This window comes from Ceratotherium simum, chromosome 7 (assembly GCF_057802395.1).
Source record: "Ceratotherium simum simum isolate JZ-2026a chromosome 7, ASM5780239v1, whole genome shotgun sequence".
Classification (NCBI taxonomy): domain Eukaryota; kingdom Metazoa; phylum Chordata; class Mammalia; order Perissodactyla; family Rhinocerotidae; genus Ceratotherium; species Ceratotherium simum.
In genome coordinates this window covers 31,050,306-31,070,418 of record NC_141906.1, presented here as the reverse complement: position 1 = coordinate 31,070,418, position 20,113 = coordinate 31,050,306, and the positions used below count along the sequence as shown (strand labels likewise).

At 47.9% G+C, this 20,113-nt stretch overlaps 2 protein-coding genes and 1 long non-coding RNA gene across 3 annotated transcripts in view; 2 read left to right on the top strand and 1 right to left on the bottom strand.

Moving 5' to 3' along the window:
• Window positions 1-3,127: 3,127 nt before the first annotated feature.
• On the top strand, window positions 3,128-11,085 carry LOC101397775 (uncharacterized). The gene is given in 6 exon segments (XM_087434074.1): window positions 3,128-3,378; window positions 3,381-3,435; window positions 3,470-3,817; window positions 5,047-5,129; window positions 5,365-5,391; window positions 11,005-11,085. Coding segments are annotated over 6 exon segments (681 nt in total). The 5' UTR covers window positions 3,128-3,291.
• KCNE3 (potassium voltage-gated channel subfamily E regulatory subunit 3) lies at window positions 8,112-14,613 on the top strand. Its single transcript, XM_087433449.1, has 2 exons — window positions 8,112-9,238; window positions 12,444-14,613. Exon 2 carries the CDS (start codon window positions 12,484-12,486, stop codon window positions 12,781-12,783), a length of 300 nt encoding a protein of 99 aa, XP_087289575.1. The 5' UTR covers window positions 8,112-9,238; window positions 12,444-12,483; the 3' UTR covers window positions 12,784-14,613.
• Window positions 13,671-20,113, bottom strand: part of LOC147916630 (uncharacterized) — a 48,973-nt gene continuing 42,530 nt past the window's right edge. The window contains exon 3 of the long non-coding RNA XR_015552692.1: window positions 13,671-13,755. This is a non-coding gene — a long non-coding RNA (uncharacterized LOC147916630). The remainder of the gene's footprint in view (window positions 13,756-20,113) is intronic.

Genomic DNA, 20,113 nt, shown 5'->3' with positions numbered 1-20,113 from the left:
CTTGCTTCCCACAAGCAAGGACACAGCATGTGTGAGGGGGAGGTGGGGACAGGAGACCACTGAGATCTTCGGTCTTCTGAGACCACACTGTCCCACACTTGCTCCACCTCTTCCAGTGCTCTTTCCACTGCTTTGTGCTGCCTGCAGAGGCAAGAGAAGGGTGAAGCTCAGAACGAGAAGACAAAGTGTTCCGAGGGTCAGACTGACAGGCCAAGAGGAGACAAGATCACGGAAGCACAGACACAGGCTCCTGATGAGTAATGGAACAAAGTAACTTGATGTGACCGTCAAACTTCCTCTGTGATTCATGCTGTTTTTTCCCTGGCTTCTGAGACTGCTGACAGACACCATCCATGCTCACCCTACCTCCCAACCCTTCTCCTCACCTACTAGACAGACACTGAGTTATATCCCGGGTATTCTACGGTGAAGAAGACACCCCTGGTCTGTGTTCTTGTAGTTCGTACAGTCTAATGGGACAGGCAGACCCCAAATCAGTACACAGATAAACAGAAGACTGGGTTGAGTTTTATGAAGGAAAAAAACAAGGAACTGGATGGATGATGGTTTCATTTACTGAGAGACACAAGACTGAGGGGAGCCAGGGAAGGAAGTCAAGAGTTCCAGCCTCAAAGTGTTATTCAAACAGAGGTGTCAAGTAGGTAGTTACATATAGGAGTCTAGTGCTCAGAGGAGAGGTCTGGCCCAGAGGTTGAAAAAGCACCCTATTATCCTTCCAGACTTTCTCAGGTTCTCTGTCTTCTTGGAAGCTTTCCCTGATAACATAATTCCCAGTGATCTTCCCTTTCATGACCTTCATTCATTCAGTCTTTCATTTATTCAACAAATGCTCAGGAAGGAGAATTCTTAGTACCCTCCAGAAGCTTATGTTCTAGGTGTGGAGTCAACAAAGTAGACAATTACAACACAGAATAGTAAGTGTTGTGTGCAAAGGAAATTCAAGGGGCTGCAGGAGAATGGGCCTCTGTATCAGCCAGGTCTGGTGGCCACCTCCTGTCAGTAATTTGAGGAGGCTCTTTTCAAAGAGGTGGACAGGGAGTAGGGAAACCAAAACAGGTCGTGAAGTACCCTGGAGCTTGAAACATTTGGGCATCATTACCGCCCTGGGCCTGGAGGAGAAAGAAGGGGGTGGTTACAGGAATCCAGAGACAGGGAGAGCTCTGATTCAGGGCTGACAGACAGGGGCTATGAGCTTCAGTTGAGGGATTCAGCAAGAGCAACAACAGCAAAAGATTTTTTTTTTAAAGTTAAATATATCAGACGATGTTAAGCGTTATTGAAAAACAAGGCAGGGAAGAGGGTTAGGGAGGGCAGGAGAAGGGAAGGATTGGGATTTGTAAATAGGATGGTCAGGGAAGGCCTCACCAAGAAGGTGGCACTTAAGCAAAGACTGGAAGGAGGTGTATCTCTAGGTGAGTCTTCCCCCATCCCTTCAGTCAGCCCACCCCACACCCTTGCCCTCCCTGTCCCAAGGTCAGGGCCTCATCCCCAACTTCTTCAGATTAGAGAGTTCCCTGAAGGTTCTTCTCAGACTATAGTCTCTCCGGGACAGGAATTCTGTTTCATCCTTCCTTTTCTCATCTAATAACACTAGAAGCTGCCATTTATTAAGCACATGTATCACGCTAGGCCCAGCTCTTGGCATCTTACGCACATTGGGTCACCTAAGCCTCACAGCAAGCTTGCAAGGCACAGATGGGGAAAATGAGGCAGCTCAGTCCACTTTCCAACGGCCTCTTGGCCAGCTACCTTCCCTAACGGGGTTCCTGTCCTATCCTCACTCGAGAAGGGCAAGTAGAGTATAGGCCTTAAGTTTCTGAAGGACTGAAAAAGGGAACAAAGATTAGGTGTATACTTTATGTCTCCAATGGGCATAAGGACCAAAGGATAAAAGCCAATAGAAGGCTTTTCTCAAAATGGCTACCTCAGAGGCAATGAGCTCCTTGTCACTAGAGGTGTGCAAGGGAAGCTGGACAATCTTATGTCAAAAATGAAATATAGGGGATTCTTAGGTAAGGAATCTGCCTAGATAACTGTAAGAGTCCTTCCAACTTAGGTTCTATCACTAAATGATTCTAGAACTCTAAGATGGTATGATTCTAAGACTTGATTCTAAAATTTTATTAGAATAAGAGACAATCCCTATCTTCAAAGAACTCATAGTCTAGTAGATGAGTGGACAAATAGTTACTTTTCATAACTGGAATAAACAGTCCTATAAAGTAAATGCAAGGCCCTGGCAGGATGTAGGAAGGAACCGTAACTGAGCCATGGCTATTTCCTCAAGGCTGGTCTCAAGAACCCCTTGCATCAGAATCGTTCAGGAATCTTTTTTTAAAAAATGCTCATTTCTGGGCTCCATTCCAGATCTCCTGAATCAGAACCTCTGGAGCGGAACCCAAAAGTCTGCTGTACTAAAATGATGGGGTGATTCTTAGGCAGACTGAAATTTGAGGCTGCATGCCCAGGGTCAAGATGACTTCCCTGAGAGGGGATATCCACACTGAGAAATAGGAGTAGCTGGGTCAAAATATGTAACCACAGAAATAACACGGAAGTAATGTGTTTTGATGAAGATTAGCAATTTTGTACAACATTCCTTCCATGCAGTAGGTCTTATAAAAATGATAGCACTTTTCAGATATAATCTGAGATTCTGTGATTGAGGGAGGGTATGTGCCTCAGATGTTCCAGAACAGATCTTTTTTTGCAAGGGGGCAAGAGCTAGCCTCAGTTCGTTATTAATTATTCCAAGGCCACAGGCTGGTAAAGAGGGCTCTGATAAAGACTCCCCATAGAGCCCCTGAGAGGCTGTTCCCTGCCCCTGTCCACTGCCCTGCACAGCCTCCTGGCCCTCATTTCCCAGCTGCCCCGGGCTGCTTCTCTTTTCTAGAGCCTGCAGTGTCACCAGCAAGGAAGCAATAGTGTGAGGAAGGGCCTGGTGGCCAGAAAGGGTACAGTGTTCTGGGACAGGGACCAGCAAGGTGTGGCTGGATACCAGTTGCCTGGGCATGTGAGGGGCTGTTGAGACTTGGAGGGAAGAGACTTCAGCTAGAAGGAAGGAGAGAGAGTGTGTAGCGGATTCTGAGTCTGAGCTCTACCACTGACTTCCTTGGAGAGCCGGGCAAGTCTCTTCCCCAAACTGGGCCTTGGCATCCTGTCTGAGAAAGACGGTTTGTGTTAGAATCAGATGACTTCTCTGGTGACCATGGAGCTTTAATATTTTGGATTCTAAGATCTCATCTGACCCTAACTATCAGCCCGTGAAGAATGCATGCAGGAACTCTACCCATTTTACAGCGAGGAAGCCAAGGCCCATTGAGGAGCCGTGACTTGCCCACCATCACACAGCCTCTTAGGAGCAAAGCCTGATTCCACCAGCCCCCGACGCTCTGCCTCGCCTTCTGGAGACGGGTCTCAGGCCGGGCAAGCTGAAGTGAAGTGGGAGGCATTCGGTCTCAGGTCCAGGAAGCGGGCGCTGCAGGGGACGGAAGGGTAGGAGCCCACAGCCGGGTGAGGCCATGCAGCTGGGCGGAGGCGCCCGACGCCAGCCCGGGGAGGAGAAGTGGGTGTGCTGGGGGCCGGGCGGGGCCAGAGGAGAGGACGCCCAGGGCAAGGAAAAAGGGAGCAGACAGCGCGGGTCGGAGCGCAGAGCGAAGGGGGCGCGGGGCGGTGCTGGGCGTGGGCTGCGCGCGGAGGGGTCGGCGGAGAGCAGAGGGGTGCATCGCAGGGGCACCCGCGAGCAAGGGCCCGGGGTCCGACGAGCCGACGGCGCCCCTCGGAGTCTTGCTGAGAGGTAGGTCAGGCGCGCCCGCAGAGTCGCTGAGGCTGAGCTGCAGCCGGGGTAGAGAAGAGGGATCTTCCCGCCTCCCCTGAGACCGCCGACAGGAGGCGGGGGGAGGCTCAAATCTCAAATACCGAGCTGATCCTCCCCAGGACTGAGCCGCAGGGATCCCGGGGCCCCACGTGGGAGTGCGGAGCTGGGCTCCTGGCACGCCCCGCCTGGAAACCGTGGGAGCTTGCACCGGCACTCAGGTCCCGGGACGGCCGCACGGAAGCTCCTTCCACATGCGCAAATATGCAGGCGATCACCTGCGGGTCCGCAGCCCGCGCACACGCGGAAACGGCACGCCCGGACCCAGCGCGGTCTTCTTGCTTGGCGGGAGCCAATTGCTCCGCGGAGTTGACTTGCCCGTTCGCTACTCCATTGTGCCCCTCACCCGGGGACTCCCAAAGGCATCTTCTGCTGCTAATAACAGAGGTCTAGGCTGGGAGTCAGGACAGTTGGGTTCTAGTTTACAGGTTGTGTAAACTGTGCCCCTCCCGCACCGGCTTTATGCCTTGTGCTTTCTTTTCCTGGGTCACCGCCTGTAAAACGGGCCTCCTGATCCTGTTGCCCCTGCACTCCATGTGACATGAGGGGAAATGGTCCTGGACCTGGGAGTCTCTTGTCTAGAAAGAAGATGAGTTCTTGTGTGAGGGTCCATAGAGAGTATCTCCTCCTACCCCCCTTCCCTACTCCTCACCAATTTGCATATGGGAAACTGAGGCCCAGGGAGGCAATGGCTTGTCCAGGGCCACACCAGGGACCAGATAGAAGTAGAATCCAAGTCTCTCACTCCTAGCCCGGGGCTCTCTCCACTTCTCCTACAAAGGCACATTGTAGATTTGCAAGCTCCTCATGATCTCCTGGCATCCAGCTACTCTGTTGGCTCCAAGTGGAGGAGACCCATGCTGGATGCGAAGAAACTGCTTTCAGATTTTCTTGACTCCTTGAGATGATAACCAACAACCTTCTTCATCCCTCACTCACTCCACACTTCTCAAAACACATTTCTATCTGAATAGGTAGATGCTCAAAATACCTACTAAGAGGGAGGCAAGACAAAAAACTCCACCTTATTGATGGGGAAAATGAGGTCCAGAGTGCAGAAGTGACTTAACCAAAACACATGGCTAGACCCGTCAGCAAAATAGCGGCAGGTCTCTTGATTCCAGCTCTGGTGTGTTCTCCATCAACTACAGGACTACAGAATGGTACTACTAAATGGAAAGAGACTACAGGGCTGATCAGAGAGGATGGGAAACAAGGAAGCCTTCTGAAGGAGGTAAGTGTGTCTGAGAATCAAGAAGAGTCAGAAGAACCTCCTGGCTCCTTCTGAGGGTAGGAGAACCAAGGATGGGGAGAGGGGACATGGGGTTGGCTGTTCTTGGTAACATTGGGGGGAAGGATAGAGAAACAGAAAAGGAAACAAGGTGACCCGGCTGCCCAATGATTATCTCTTATGTTTGTATAATACTTTGTAATTTCTAAAACACCTTCCCCTCTATTGTCTCCGCCAGGTCCCATGTGAGGTGAGCAGGGCAGGGGTGATTATCCCATCTCAGAGATGAGTTCCAGAGGAAATAAATACAGTGCTCAAGGTCACACAGCCAAGCATACCACCAAGATCGGAACCATGAAAGGCACGCTTGAAAGGCAGAGCACAGGCTGGGCGACTGGGAGTTGGACTGTGTGTTCAGTGAGTGGGTGTGTGGCCACACCCTGGTAGGTACACAGGAAAGAGGATTGCAAAGCCACTGCCGGGCTTTTGGGGCCAAGATTGTTTGCCCTTTGGATTGAATGGGGTTCAGGTGCAAGGAACGTCTAGGCTTCCGAAGGAGGCTTAGAATTCCTCCTCCCCTGACTCACTTCCCTACCTGACTGAGATGGCTTCTTTTCTTCGAGCCTCCCCTTCCCCAGAACAAATGGAATCTGTTTTGGCCTGCCCTTGAAGTTGCTTTTTAAGTACTGTAATCTGTTTTCACAAATGTGTATGTGTGTGCTGGAGGGGAGATGGTCTCATAAGAGGAAGAATAGATTCATTTGTTCTTGAGTGCTCGCTATGTGCTCAGGCCCAGGGAATAGAGAAATGTGCGAGGTACAGATCCCTGCCCTCACACCTCACAGCACACAGTTTAGCATACATATCGATATCTATATAGATACACACAATTTCAGTACGGCATGGTGCTCTAATAGGGTTTTATGCAAAGCCGTTTAGGAACAGACAAGAGGAAGAGACTGGCTAGGGAGTCGGGAAGGGGATGTCTCAGGAGAGAGTCTACAAAGGTGACATTGGAGCTGGGTCTTCAAGGATGAGTAGGAGTTCATCAGGCAGATAAAAAGAGGAAGGGCATTCCTGCCTAAGAAAACAGCATAAACAAAGGCAAGAGGTGTGCAAGTGCAAGGAAATGTTTGGAGAATGGCCTATAGCTCAGTGTCATGGGGCACACAGCACTGGGGAGAGCTGTGGTGAGATGGGGCAGAGGCAGGATCACATCCAAAGGAGTTTGAACAATAATCAGAAGCGGTTAGATTGTCCTGTAGGCAACAGGGAACTTACAGTGGAAAGATCTGTGGACAGGAAACCTGTTTCCGGTCCCAGTTCTACCCCTTCTAGGCTGTGAGAACTTGAGCAAGTGATTTCATCTTGGGGGGGCCCTCTATTTTCCCACTAGTTGAATGAAGAAGTTGTACCAACAACGTGATTATTAAGATCCCTCCCAGCTCAGATTCTATTCCTGTGTCTCCTTCCTACTATATGTTAAGGTCCATTGCTTCAACTCCTCTCTCACTCCACTGGCCTCCAGTCCACAGTGGTGATAAGACCATCAGAGGACCAGTGGCAAAACTGTGTGGTCCCAGGAGTTGTCTTTGCCTCCCCTACCTGCTGTATGTGGCTTTTTCCCTGCCTCTCTCTACCACATTTTCAGGCACTCAAGACATTCATTCTCAAAGAGTAGCTGAAACAGAGCAATGGGGAAACCCAAAGAACCTATGGTGGAGTTTCCCTTTTCCCCAGAGAAACCTGAAAGAAAATCACACTAAGATACGCAGTTCATCCTTCAGATCACAGCTATACACCTCCACCCCCAAGTTAGAGGCCCGGGGAGTTCAAGTCAAGAACCTATAGGGAGAACCTGTTAATGTGCAGGGAAAAGTAGCGACAGAGTGTGGAGGAAGAGAGTATACCTGGCTTGTTTGGGGGATCAGGAGCAAGTCTGGAGCAGAAAGGGCCATGGCAGATGAGACTAGAAAGGTTATCTCCTCCTCCGAAACTTACCAACTTCCCCCCTTACTGGATCCTCAATTAAGATTGGCGAGAATCTTTAGTGCAGGAGAAAGCAGCAGTAATGGGGTTAGAGGAGGTAGCTGGGCCCCAGGACACGAGAAGGCTGTGTTTGGTGTGATATACAGCTCAGATGCCAAGGAATATTGCCATCTGCAGTGAAAGAGCACCCCAACAGCACCCTCAAAGACCTGGGTTCTCGTCCGAGCTCTGCCGTTTACTAGCCATGTCATTCTGGAGGAGTCACTTTCCCTCCCTGAGCTTCCGTTTCCCCATCTACAAAGTGGAGGGGTTGGCCTAGAACTTTGATTCTCAATGATCTTTAAAACCTCTTTCAGCTGGGTCAGTCACTGTTCACCTTCCTTCCTAACTGGTCTATCTCCTGTTTCAAGTCAAGGACTCTCCAGGGCAGGAGCTCTGTCTCCCCCATCCAAAGAGCTTCGTAATCAGTGACCATCCTGGAGAGTGAAGTCAAGGAGCTCAGAAAGAGGAACAAAATTCCCAGTGTTGCCAACTGCCAATCCCTGCCTTGGGACCTGAGGCAGGGCATAGAGAACCAACCTGACCCTTTATCAGCGCTCTGACTCTTCTGACCTGAAAGGATGCCCTTGCACCCAGGCCCTCACTCCCACCCCAACCCAGCAGATAAAGATATATAACTGTGGCTTCTTTGCTTCTCCCAACAGAACCACAAACATCCAGGTCTATCCAGAGAGACCCTGGAAGGAGGGTCTGAGGGAAGAACAGTTTCATGAATCCTTATTCCCCTCACTGAACTCCACTTCAGAGCCCCCACTGTCCCCTACGCTGTCCCCCTACCCCTACTTTCTACACGAAGTCTGTCTCCTCCCCAGGCTAGATCACCCTGGCACGTGAGCTGTTAGGAGGAAAAATGGATAAGTCAACCAACTTGGCTCGCAGTTTATCTAGGCTGGAATATCAGGTGCAGCTCAGTCCCAGGGCTCAGAAGCACCTTAACCTGTGAGGAAAAAGTCTGCGGCCTTCTCTATCTTGTGATTCGAGGGGCCCTAGAAAGCCCCCCAAATGCCTCTCCCACCAACCTATCCAATCTCCCATAATCTCACAGTATGGTTTTGGGATTCGTACCCTCATGGGATGTCAGAGTTGACTGGGACCTTACAAGACTATGTAGTAAAACCCCTTCATTTTATAGATGGGGGCAGAAGCTGGGACCCAGAAAACAGAAGTCACATACCCAAAGTCACACAAGTAGCAGCTGATCTAAGACAGCTCCTTGGGTTTTAGTTTCCTTCACTGTAAAATGAGGGAAGTTAGACTAGATGGACTCTGAAGGCCCTGCCAGCTTCTGCTCTACAATAATAAAACCTCCACCACATCTGTGGAGAGTCTGGTGGCAGGTGCTGCATAATTTTCTCCCTGAATTTTCACAGTGAGCTATGCTACACACAATGTGGATGCTGTAAGCATGTTTGTACCCTGTTTATCCAAATAGATTGACTGGGAACCTCATTTGTTCCTATGTAAAATATCAACCCAACTGCCAACTGCCATTCTGCTACTCCCATCATTCCCTTGGGTCTCAGACCCATTCAGCCTTTTAGAGGCTCCTGCTAAGATACCAGTACCCTTGGGAAAGGGAATGTTTTAGGCTGCACTAGGAGCTGGTCCCTAAGCAGGAGTCCACCTGTTAAACTGAGGTTTCTCATGATGTCACTCAATTGAGACATGGTCGGGGGGGCCTGGAGTCGGGGATAGCAATCAGATGTCCCTTGGCCACGGCACAGTTCCTATAACTGCAGCCCTAGGCTAGCCTGACCCAGCTGCTGCAGGAAGGGGCAGAAGGAGGAGGGAGTCAGGGCTCACAGCGAGGCTGTTGCACTACCCTTGGGGCCCGGCCTTGGGCGATCCACCCTGGTTCTGAAGTTTTTTCTGTGTGTCTGGTTCCTTCCTTTTTACCCGCTCCTCTGCTTTCCAGCACTGGGCCTTCCCAGCTTCCGAAGTCAATACTGAGACCCCGGATGTATCCAGAGGCATCCTGAAGAGGCTGAGGGGCTGAGAAGCCTAAGGGCGCCCACAGAGATTCCTGAAGCCGACTTAGCGCCAGCGAATTGGCCTGCTGTCTGGTGAGTCTTCCAGATTGAGGTTGCCCTGCCTCTGCCTGTCAGTTAAAACTCTCGTGCAAGGATATCTAAGAAAACGTAACAGCAATTGCCCCCAGAAAGAGCCCTGGGCCACTTGGCACAGGGAGACTTCATCTTCATTCACTGTAGGTACCACTTCAATTTTTTTTTTTTACTGTGTATATATATTTACTTCTCAAAAATGAAAAATAGATTTTCATTTTAATGAAACATGTTTTTCATTAAAATATATCTTAAAAATCCTCTTGATCGTAATAAAAGTATATGGTCAAGTAAGCCTGGAGGGAGGCAGGGTAGGGATGATAATCTTTTTTTTCTTTTAATTGTGGTAAAAAAAAATAAAATAAAATTTACCATCTTAACCATTTCTAAGTGTACAGCTCAATAGTGTTAACTATATTCATATTGTTGTGAAACAGATCTCTAGAACTTTTTTATCTTGCAAAACTGAAACTCTATACCCATTGAACAACAACTCCTAGTGATAATCGTTTTTGCAAGATGAGGGAACTGAAGCCTAAACAGGGGGAGAAACTCATTTCCCTCAAAATGGGCTCCTCCAGACACTTACGCCATCTGCCTGTCACCATCTGTCTGTTGTCTACCTGTAAAACTGTCTGAGGCCCCTTCCTCCCTCAACCCTCGCATTAGCCCTTCCCTCCCCAGAACGCCTGTCCCATCTCACATCTGTCCCCTCCCCCACCTCGTCATCCCCTCAGCTCCAGCTCAGGACTCAGTCTTGCAGCTGAACTATTTCAAGACCCTTGTCACCAGGCTCCTTGCCTCAATTCTTGCCCGCTCCGGTCCACACAGCAGCAAGCGCGTCCTTTCCAAGCACAGATCTGATAATTTTACCCCCTTTTTAAATACGATTCTATGCCTATTCCCCAACTGCAGGATGAAGTTCCAACTCTGCAGCCTGGCACTCAAGGCCATCCATGATCTGGCTCCTGCCAGTCTCTCCATCCCACATCCTATCTTGTTCTTCCATGCATCTTATACTCCAACCTCTTTATGCTACTTTGCATTCTTCCAAACATTTTATGCACTTTCTTGCTGTCGAGTCTTCATTCATCTCTTTCCTTCCCTTGCCTTCTCTACTTCCTAAAAACCCTTCAAGGTCCAACTCAAATGCCTCATCACATGAACACTCTCTGAACCCTGATCAGAATTCATCACTTCTTCCTTTAAGCCCCAGTGACTCCCAGCTTGTCCCTTCCATTATATGAGAGCTGGCAATGTGCCCCTGAGTGCAGGGACCTCAAGCTCCCAGCATGAGGTCTGGCCAAGAGTGGGCCTCCATAAATGATGACTGGCTGAATGATTTGTTGAGCCATTAATTTCATTGTTGCTGCTGCTTTCCATTGGATCACAGGAGGAAAGAAGAAGGCACAAATTTCTTGCCTGACAAGTTAGGTATTTTATCTCTTGGATCTTAACTCAGTGAGCCCTTGTTCTCTTCCCCACCTCCATCCAGACAAGGTAGCCAAAGTACTAGATGGCAGGGGGCCCAAAGGCTTTGCATGAAATGTGGGCCAGTCCTGAGTAATCTGTATTATTTAGATTCTTCCCTCCAACTTCTGCATTCATAGAGCCATTCATGAATATTTATCATGGTCATAACTAATTGTCATCTTTTCTGGGGAAGAGACCTTATGGTTAATAGTCATGTTTGTTAACTTTGTCTGGTTGACAGCTCTACCTAGATAAAGGAGGGCTTTGGAACCAGTCAGTGAACTCGATGCTTAGCTTATGGAGAAGTCCTTGAAGTGGCCATCTTTACTGGAGACCATTGAGGGAAAGAGAACACCCAGCCAGTCCCAGGGTAGACACTTGGGGAAGGAGAATACCCAGCGAATCTCAGGGTAGACCCCCGGGGAAGGAGAACACCCAGCCAGTCTCAGGGTAGTCCTCTGGGGAAGGAGAACACCCAGCCAGTCTCAGGGTAGTCTCCTAGACTTGGGGGACACAGCCCTGCTGAGCAGGAGCATGCAGTCTGCTGATACTCTTATCAAGAACAGGAGGACAACCACCCACTGCCTCTGTGTAAGTGCTGGGGGAAAGGGAAAGCTGCGATGATAAAGCTTGTGGAGTATGGTTAAGGGGTGGGAGCACTTAATGAGGCTTGCTGAAGGAAGTGAGCATGGAGACTTGTTTAAAGGGAATGACATATGGTTTTTCAGAGACTAGGATGCAAGGTTGTCTTTGGCCGTTTTTCTATATTATAGACTAACGATCTGTGAAAGGAAGGAAAAGGAACATCTCTTATCACCTATTATATGCCAGGTACATAGTGACTTTGTGTCGCAAGGCAGGAGAGTTGAGGTGCCTGTGTTTTCTCTCTCTGGGGCAGGTAGAACCCCAAACCAGACTGAGTGCTCCTTTCACTCACCCATCCTCAGGCCAAACCCGGCTCTTCTCTTCTCCAACGCCTGCAGTGGTTATCAGCCTCTCTCTGCTTTCCCAGCCACTTCTTTTCCAACAGAATTTCCCCCAAATGGCTAGGATACCTAGAGTGTTTGGGACATAGGATGTTTGAGAGGTCAAGTGACCCAGCGTCTGGCCTCCAGGTAGGGTGAAATCTAAGCCATCCCCAAACATCTTCTAAATGGTATCTGTGGAGTATGAAAAAGAACTGTGCTGAAGGAGAGTTCTGAGGAATGTCTTCTAATGGTGCTGCTCAGTCCTGCCAAGAGCCGGCATGGGAGCTGAAGGAGCTCTGCACTGGCCATCAAAGAGAGGGGCTCTGTCCTGGCTCTACCCCTAATATTCTCTCGGATCATGGACAAGCCATTTATTTTCTCTGGGTCTCAGTTTCCCTGTGTGTAAAATAGCAGTTAGATTAAATAATCTCTAAGTTCCTTCTAGCCTAAAGCTCAGTGATTTATAGAATCCAAGGAAAGGAGAGATCAATATAGTTTGCAATGGTCAAGGAAGGCTTTATTCCATGAGTATTTATTGAGCACCTACTCAGTGCTGTCATAAGTGCTTGTATATAGCAGCGAGTAAAACAGACATAGTCCCTGCCTTCACTGAGTTTGCAGACTAGTGGAGAAGACAGACAAGTAAACAAGTTGTTAGAATAAACTGTGACGTTGGGATTCTAGCTGGGGTCTAAAGGAATGGGGAGGTGGTTCCAGCTGTAGGTAACAGAAACCGTCCCCTCCCTCTTTTCTGTCACCACCAGAGCATTCTTCAGTTCTTCCCTTGCCTCAATCCCTGTTGCTATGGAGACCGCCAATGGGACTCAGACCTGGTATGAAAGCCTGCACACTGTGCTGAAGGCTCTAAATGCCACTCTTCACAGCAACTTGCTCTGTCGGCCGGAGCCAGACAACCTGACGCAGCAGCGGCGGCCCAGCCTACCTGGCCGTGATGACAACTCCTACATGTACATTCTCTTTGTCATGTTCCTATTTGCTGTTACTGTGGGCAGCCTCGTCCTGGGATACACCCGCTCCCGCAAAGTGGACAAGCGCAGTGACCCCTATCATGTGTACATCAAGAACCGTGTGTCTATGATCTGAGGCTAGGGGCCCCAGAAGGCCGAAGATCAAGACACCTGAGGATTGTCTTCTGGGGCCTCCAGAACTCAGCCATGGACCACATCAGGCCTCAATGTTCCTGTCTGTAAAATCAACAAGAAACAGTGCTAAGGGAGATCATCTTTGGGTTGGGAGGAGAGGGGCAGACCTGGGCCTTATGGATAAGGATTTTTTTTGCAAAGGCTCCTGAGAGCCTCATGAACAAATATACAGAAGTAGCAAAAGATAATAACCAATGATTGGTCCCATGGCTGGAGTACTGGGGGCTGAGGACTAGGGGCAGAAGAAGGAGAAGAAGTTGTAGCAGAGGGAAATGAAACAGGAAGATGCACTGGGGACACATTTTTTTGTGTGTTATCTTCAACGACCATGAAAAGCAGCGATGATTATCGCGTATCACAGAGGGAAATCTGAGTAATGTTACTTATTTCTATTTGTTCACATTTTATGTTTTTCATCTCATTTAACATTTGTGGTTTTACCCCCCTACGAGGGAAGCAGGGCAAGTGCCATTCTGCCTATTTCCCAGAGTGGTGCCCTGACTGGAACCCAGGAACCATGGTCTCCTTGCCTAGTGCTTTTCAAAACTCTGTGCCACACAGGAGTGGATCCAGGCCTGAAACTTATACAATTCTGGGGGCCTCCTTAAGAGAAAGAGTTCAAAAATATCTTACTTTTGCAAATATTACAAAAACATTACCATGTTAATATATAGCTGGGGCCCCACCTAAGACCCTAAGAAGGATCCTTGCAAGTGCAGGGCCCTGAATGTTAAGCCTCTGTAGCTCCATGGTTCGTGCGCCTCTCCAGACATGTCACAGTGCTCTTCTCAGCCACATCTCCAGTCATGAGGACTTCACCACCTCTAACACAGCCTCTTCCGATTTGATTGAGTTCTGTGAGAAATTTTCTGATACCAAGTTGAAATCTGCTTCTAGAAGATTATTGTCACACCTAGAAGATTATCATATTAAGAGAAGCAGAGTGTGAAAGGCAGGTACCTGGTTCAGTGGAAAGAGAACCAGCCTTGATTCTACCACTAATGTGGTACATGAACTGGCTAGTCACATCTCTCTCTGATCCTTTTCCCTCCTCAGCACAATGAAATAGTTAGACTTGAAAGTCTCCAAGGGCTCTACCAGTTCTGACATTCGGGGCTTCACATACGTTAGGTTGAACCATATAAAATCGCTGTGCTTATAGGACAAAAGCAGCTGAATATCAGTAGTTTCATATGGTTCAATCTAATACATGCAATGTGGCAGGTGAATTCTTTACAAGCTACAAATCCCAGGCTGGAACCTCCCCCTGTTTTGTTTGGTTTCTCTTTAAGGGATCTCCATGGGGTCTCCAGAAGGCCCTGAAACATACGTATCTGTGTATAGCAAAAACTCTGAAAAATATTTTGATAGCAATTATCTCTGAGGAGAAGGATTATGGGTAATTCTCCCTTTCTACTTAAAAAATTTATGTAATATTTGATTTATTTGACCATGAGTATGTTACTTGTATAATAAGGAGGGGAAAGCTACTTCCACTTTGAAAAAATAAAAATGAATGCCTCTGTCTTTCTTGAATGGAGGATCACAAGCACATTTGCTCCCATGTGCAGTTAGTTATGTTGACTGCCTGCAAACCCGTGCTGAGCCCCATGTCTGCTCAAGCCTTTCCTCATCTCTTCTTGAGGAAGAAAGTGGAGACCTGCTTAAGAAGATGTGACATAGGGAAAGGCAAGAGATTCGGAAGTCGACAGCTGGATGGGACATTAGAGACCACGCAGCCCAAACTACCAAATAAAAATATGAAATGCAATCAAGTGTAATTTGAATGGTCAGGTGATGGATGTGATAAGGGTTTGGGAAATGAGATTGAGTAGATCTAGAGGAGTCAGAGAGAGGTAGAATTTGAACTAGGCTTTGAAAGATAGGACAGATCTCAGTGGGCAGAGTGAAAGAAAGGAACAAGACAAGGGAATCTCCGAGGCAGAAATGTGGAGAGCAGTTGGCTGGGGGACGGAGCAGGGAGCAGGTCCAGTGTGGCTTCTCTGGGACTTCAGTGTCCCTATCCATGGGGGCAGCTCCCCTTCTCACAGTCCTTATACTCACAGGGCTTAATAATAAAATAATACAAATTCTTTTGTTTGCAAGTTGCAGAAAGCTAATATATATTAGCATAAACACAAAAGGGGATTTATTGAGGGGAGTATGGGGTAATCACAAGTTCAAAAGAAGAGCTGCAGACACCAGGGCAACTCCAGGGATCTCAGAGTCTGGAGCTACTTATTTGAATTCACAAAGGGGCTCGGTATACCTCATTACACACACCCAGGGTCGGACTAAATAAAATTCTAGGACTTTAAGGTGGTATCATTTAAACATTCTAATGTTCTATGATGTAAGTACTCCCCTCAGCCCTGCCCCCAGCTCCACCCCACCCCAAATGTCTGGGATTAGTTCTATCCCACTATGGCCCTCAGACCACAGGATCTTTTGTCTGCGCTGGTTCTGCCCTCTGCTGACCAGACCCCAGCACATCACCTTGAGCCCTCAAAGCAAAACTTCAAAAATCACTCATTCAACAGGTATTTATTGAGGGCCTAATATGTGCCAAGCACTCATCTAGGCACACTTGGAAAACATAAGTGAACAAAAAAGATCAAAGAAATCCTTGCCCTCATACTTCAGAGCATTTACTACGTGTCAAGCAGTGGTCTAAGCATTTTATACACATTAACTCATTTAGGTTTTACTACCCTCATAACAACCCTTATTAGATGGTATTCCTTACAATTACTTCAGCAGAGCCCAGTTTTTCTTCATCTAGCCCCCGCAGCACCCTCAATCCAATTTTGGCACCATGGCACACCCAGCCCAGAGTGTGGATTGAACAGTCCCTAGAAATGAATGGGAAAGTGATTTGGGAAAATGATGGCAGAGTATTGACACCAATTGATTGAAGTTGGAGTCCCCAGAAGCAGAGCCTGAGATAGGTATTTACTGAGGGAACACTTTTTAGGGAAATCCTACAAGGGAAAGAGTGAAGTAGATAGAAAAGGGAAAGAGACAAACAACGAGTGTCTCAGGTCATGTCTAGGCCTGGCCTGATCCACAGGGAACTGTTACACGTTGCTGGGCATAAATCACACAGCAGGATTACACCCTCTTGAAGCAAGGGGACTGGGCTTTTATGTCCCCATATCAGTCAGTCATTGGTTGCGGGCCACCCTGGTGGAGAGGGGGGACAAGAGAAGGGTTGGAAGGAGGATCACATCAGCTGAGGTCAATTCTCTGGAGAAGGGTGGCACCTTTGAGCTATTACAGGCTACAGCAGTGGAAGAAAGCTAAGGAAGGAAGTTGCCTTGGTTGGAGATCACCAAGAGTCTGGTTCCTCAGGAAGGTTCTGAAGCTCAATTTTCATCACAAAATTGGCCCCACCTTTTGTGGCTATCCTTTTCTACCCCATGTCAGTCATCATTGGCTGCTGGCTGCCACAGGGGCATTTAACCTCTCAGGGGTGCCTCCATTTGGCTGAGGCCAAATCTGGAGAAGGAAGCCGCTCTGAGCTGATGGCAGGCAACATTCACAGCAGCTGGGGCAGGGGGCCTGTGCGGGGATCTATCAGCATCCACTACAGCTGTGCTGTTGGGGAAACAGGAGCAGAAGCAGAGCATCACATCTGGGGAGCTCCTTCTAATTTAAGAGACAAAAAGCACACACCAAATAAAGAACAAAACAAGATAACACCAAGTAGAACCAAGCAGGAAAAAATATAGTTAAGTACAAGAAAATGTGGAAAACAGATACTAATGTGATGGTCAAGAAAAGGAGAGGGAAGGGGCCAGCCCGGTGGCATATTGGTTAAGTTGGTGCACTCTGCTTCAGCGGCATGGGGTTCACAGGTTCAGATTCAAGCCATGCTGTGGTAGGGGGCCCACATATAAAGTAGAGGAAGATTGGCATGGATGTTAGCCCAGGGCCAATCTTCCTCAGCAAAAAGAGGAGGATTGGCAATGGATGTTAGCTCAGGGCTAATGTTCCTCACCAAAAAGAAAAAAAGAAAAGGAGAGAGAAGTATTCATGGACATTTTCTGGAGATTTGAGAAAGGATATAAAGAACTGGTAGGATTTGATTAGGAGGTCCAATGTAGTATGGTCCAAGGCAGCATTCCAAGTAGGTGGATTGCCCTGCTCTCCTCAGTCATTCAGGGACCTAGGATAATGACTGCCATCCTCAACATGTAGCTTCCAAGTTCACTCTGGTTGAAGCATTTCTAGTTAGTGAGGAGAAAGAAAGAAGTCCAGGGCTAGAGATTTACTCTTAAGCAAGCAAGGCAAAAGCTGAATACATTCCTTTTGCTCACATCCATTGACAAGGGCTTAGTAACATGGCCACAATCAGCTGGAAGGGGAGCTGGCAAATGAGGCTCCTATCTGGGCAGTCATGTCCCAGCCAGACCTCTATCACTATGGAAGGAATGAATGGATTTTGGTGGACAGCTAGTGGTCTTCAGCCCACCCTCCTCACTTTTCCTCCACGACTGGTCATGATAAAAAAAAAAAGGTACAGCTCTGCCAAGAAGGAAGAAGTGCTGTTACTCTGATAAGATCATGTTTTTGGGGGGTTGGAGGAGGGAGACTTGTGGGTATAACTAAGCCTGTCCTGGGAGTGTGACTTTTGCTCATTTTATTTTCTAGCACTGGTGAGTCTGGTCTCTCTCATTGGAATGGTAATATCCAAGATATCGGTTGAGGCATAGGGGAAATAGACAAAACAAGGCTTTCAGCCAACCTTGTGCAGGAAAAAGAATCCTCTTTCAGTGCCACTAAGAAACCACGAACATGATCTGCCTGATGAAATCAGAGAATCCACCTGTGGCAGTGGTTAAACTGTGACAGAGAATGAGCTCCTTGGAGCAGGAGAGTCAGAAATTAGTGAACAGGAAACAAAAAGGGAAGAAAAACTAATATTTGTTGAGCAGCCAATCTCTGCCAGGCACTGTGCTGGGAATTTGCATGTTACCTTATTTCACCCTTTCAGAAGCTCTTGAGATAATTTTTTTAATCATCATTTTATAGATGAGGAAACAGAAGCTGAGAGGTGAAATAGCTTGTTAACATTCACTTAATACATGGAGCTGTCTAGATTTTAACAAAGACTTGCCTGATGTTCAAAGCCCCTATTTTCCCCACTGTTCCTTTGAGAGTGCCTACAGACTGGCCTCTCTGTTCTCCTTCAGGGATCAGGTGAAGTAGTCACAATCTCATCCTTGCCCAGCTCCTCTACCCCCAACCAAGATGCCTCAAAGAGAAGACAGGGCATTGTCACAATGCCTATGGGAATAATAAACCAATCGGGACAGCTCTTGGGTGAGGGTCCCTGAGTCCCTACAGCACTGAATCTCAACACTGGGGCAAGGGGAACAGAGAGGCCAGCCACAGAATCTGCTGGGAGATTAGAAAGATTTAATCTTAAAAAAGAATCTAATGTGAATCATTGGTGTCTCTCCCTCAACTGGAGAGAGGATGAGATTATTTAAATACATCTCAATAGAGCTCTGTGGGACAGCTACAGGCTTACAGCTCTGCTCTTGGTTAATCATTTATTCACTCATTCAACAAATATTTATTAAGTACCTAGATGTCAGGCGTTGTGTATGGCACTAAGAATACAGCAACAAACAAGATAGGCACAATCCCAGCCTTCATGGGGCAAGGATTACCTCACCCACTTCCATTTATCTACCAATAAAAATGTTCCATTTCTATGAAGCTTTACTTCATAACCCCCCTCTGCCCCTCCTCTACATAGGCTGAGGCTTCTTTCACTCATCTTACTGCCCTGTTTATAATTCTATAATAATTTGTATCACATTGGACTCTCTCGGCATGTCTTTTCCCCTCCTAGAGACAATGCAAACGTGCAGGCAGGGGCCCGCCCCTGCCTGGCTTAGCGGTTAAGTGCACGCACTCCGCTACTGGAGGCCCAGGTTCGGATCCCGGGCGCGCACCAACGCACCGCTTCTCCGGCCATGCTGAGGCCGCGTCCCACATACAGCAACTAGAAGGATGTGCAACTATGACATACAACCATCTGCTGGGGCTTTGGGGGAAAAAACAAAGGAGGAGGATTGGCAATAGATGTTAGCTCAGAGCCGGTCTTCCTCAGCAAAAAGAGGAGGATTAGCACGGATGTTAGCTCAGGGCAGATCTTCCTCACAAAAAAAGCAAAACAAAACAAAACAAAAACGTGCAGGCAGGGACCGTGTCTAATGCATCTCTATGCCCCCATCAACTAGGAGAAGGCTTGGCACAAAGGGGATGCTCAATAAATATTGGTGGAATGAATCAACATTTATTATGAGTATTGTGCTAAATAATCTCTCACATGTGTATGGTGCTTCCAACCTTTCAAAATATTTCTGTCTCCTTTATCTCATTTGGTTTAGAGATTTTGGTCCAGGGGATTCAATTAAAAGTGAATGTGAGAGCACTTTGTAAAATATAAATGGTGAAGGATTGTTACTGAACTCTCTTGCTAGCGCTGAGGCCAGATAATTTAGGCAACATACTTAAGGTCACGCAGCAGGAGTCTGTGGTAGAGTCTATGTCTCCTGACTTCCATTTCTGAACTTTTCCTCCTTCATCAAGAGGAAACTGACACAAGAGAGGTACAAAATAAGTGCTCAGGAAGCCCATGAATGTGATTGCAACTTCCCAGGAATGGATAGAGTGGGGCTTTGCCCAGATCTTTGGGGCCAATGTACTCATCACCCAGCTGCTGGGAACGTGCGCTGCTGACAGCTCACAGTTGCATCCTTCACTGTGTGCTGGCCTGGGCCACAGGGAACTATTTCACCCAAGGCTATACCCCCTCCCGGGGGTGGCTCACCAGGGACAGACTGATGCAGAGATAACAAAGGTCTGGTTCCATCGCATCAATTTGGGATAACTCTGAGGGGCCATCTCAGCTCCAGAACTCGGTGTAAGATCAGCTGAGGCTTCAGCTGCAACCACAAGGCTAGTTAGCTTCTCGCTCTGCCCACTCCCACTTCCTCACTTCCTTACTGTTGTATCTCCCATGAGCACTCCCCCAAAAAACCTGCATGATGCTCTCCATCTCCGTCTGTTTCCAAGGGAACCAATCTGTCCCTCAAGAACAGTGCCCTAGCACTGAGCCTGTGCCAAAGTAGTTGTCAGCAATGATAGAGGGATGGGATGATAGAATATAGGTGGAGGCAGTTAGTGTGGTTCTAGCAAAACCAAAAAGAAAACAAGGCAGTGATAGAGACTGGCAGGGTAGAAAACAGCCAGTT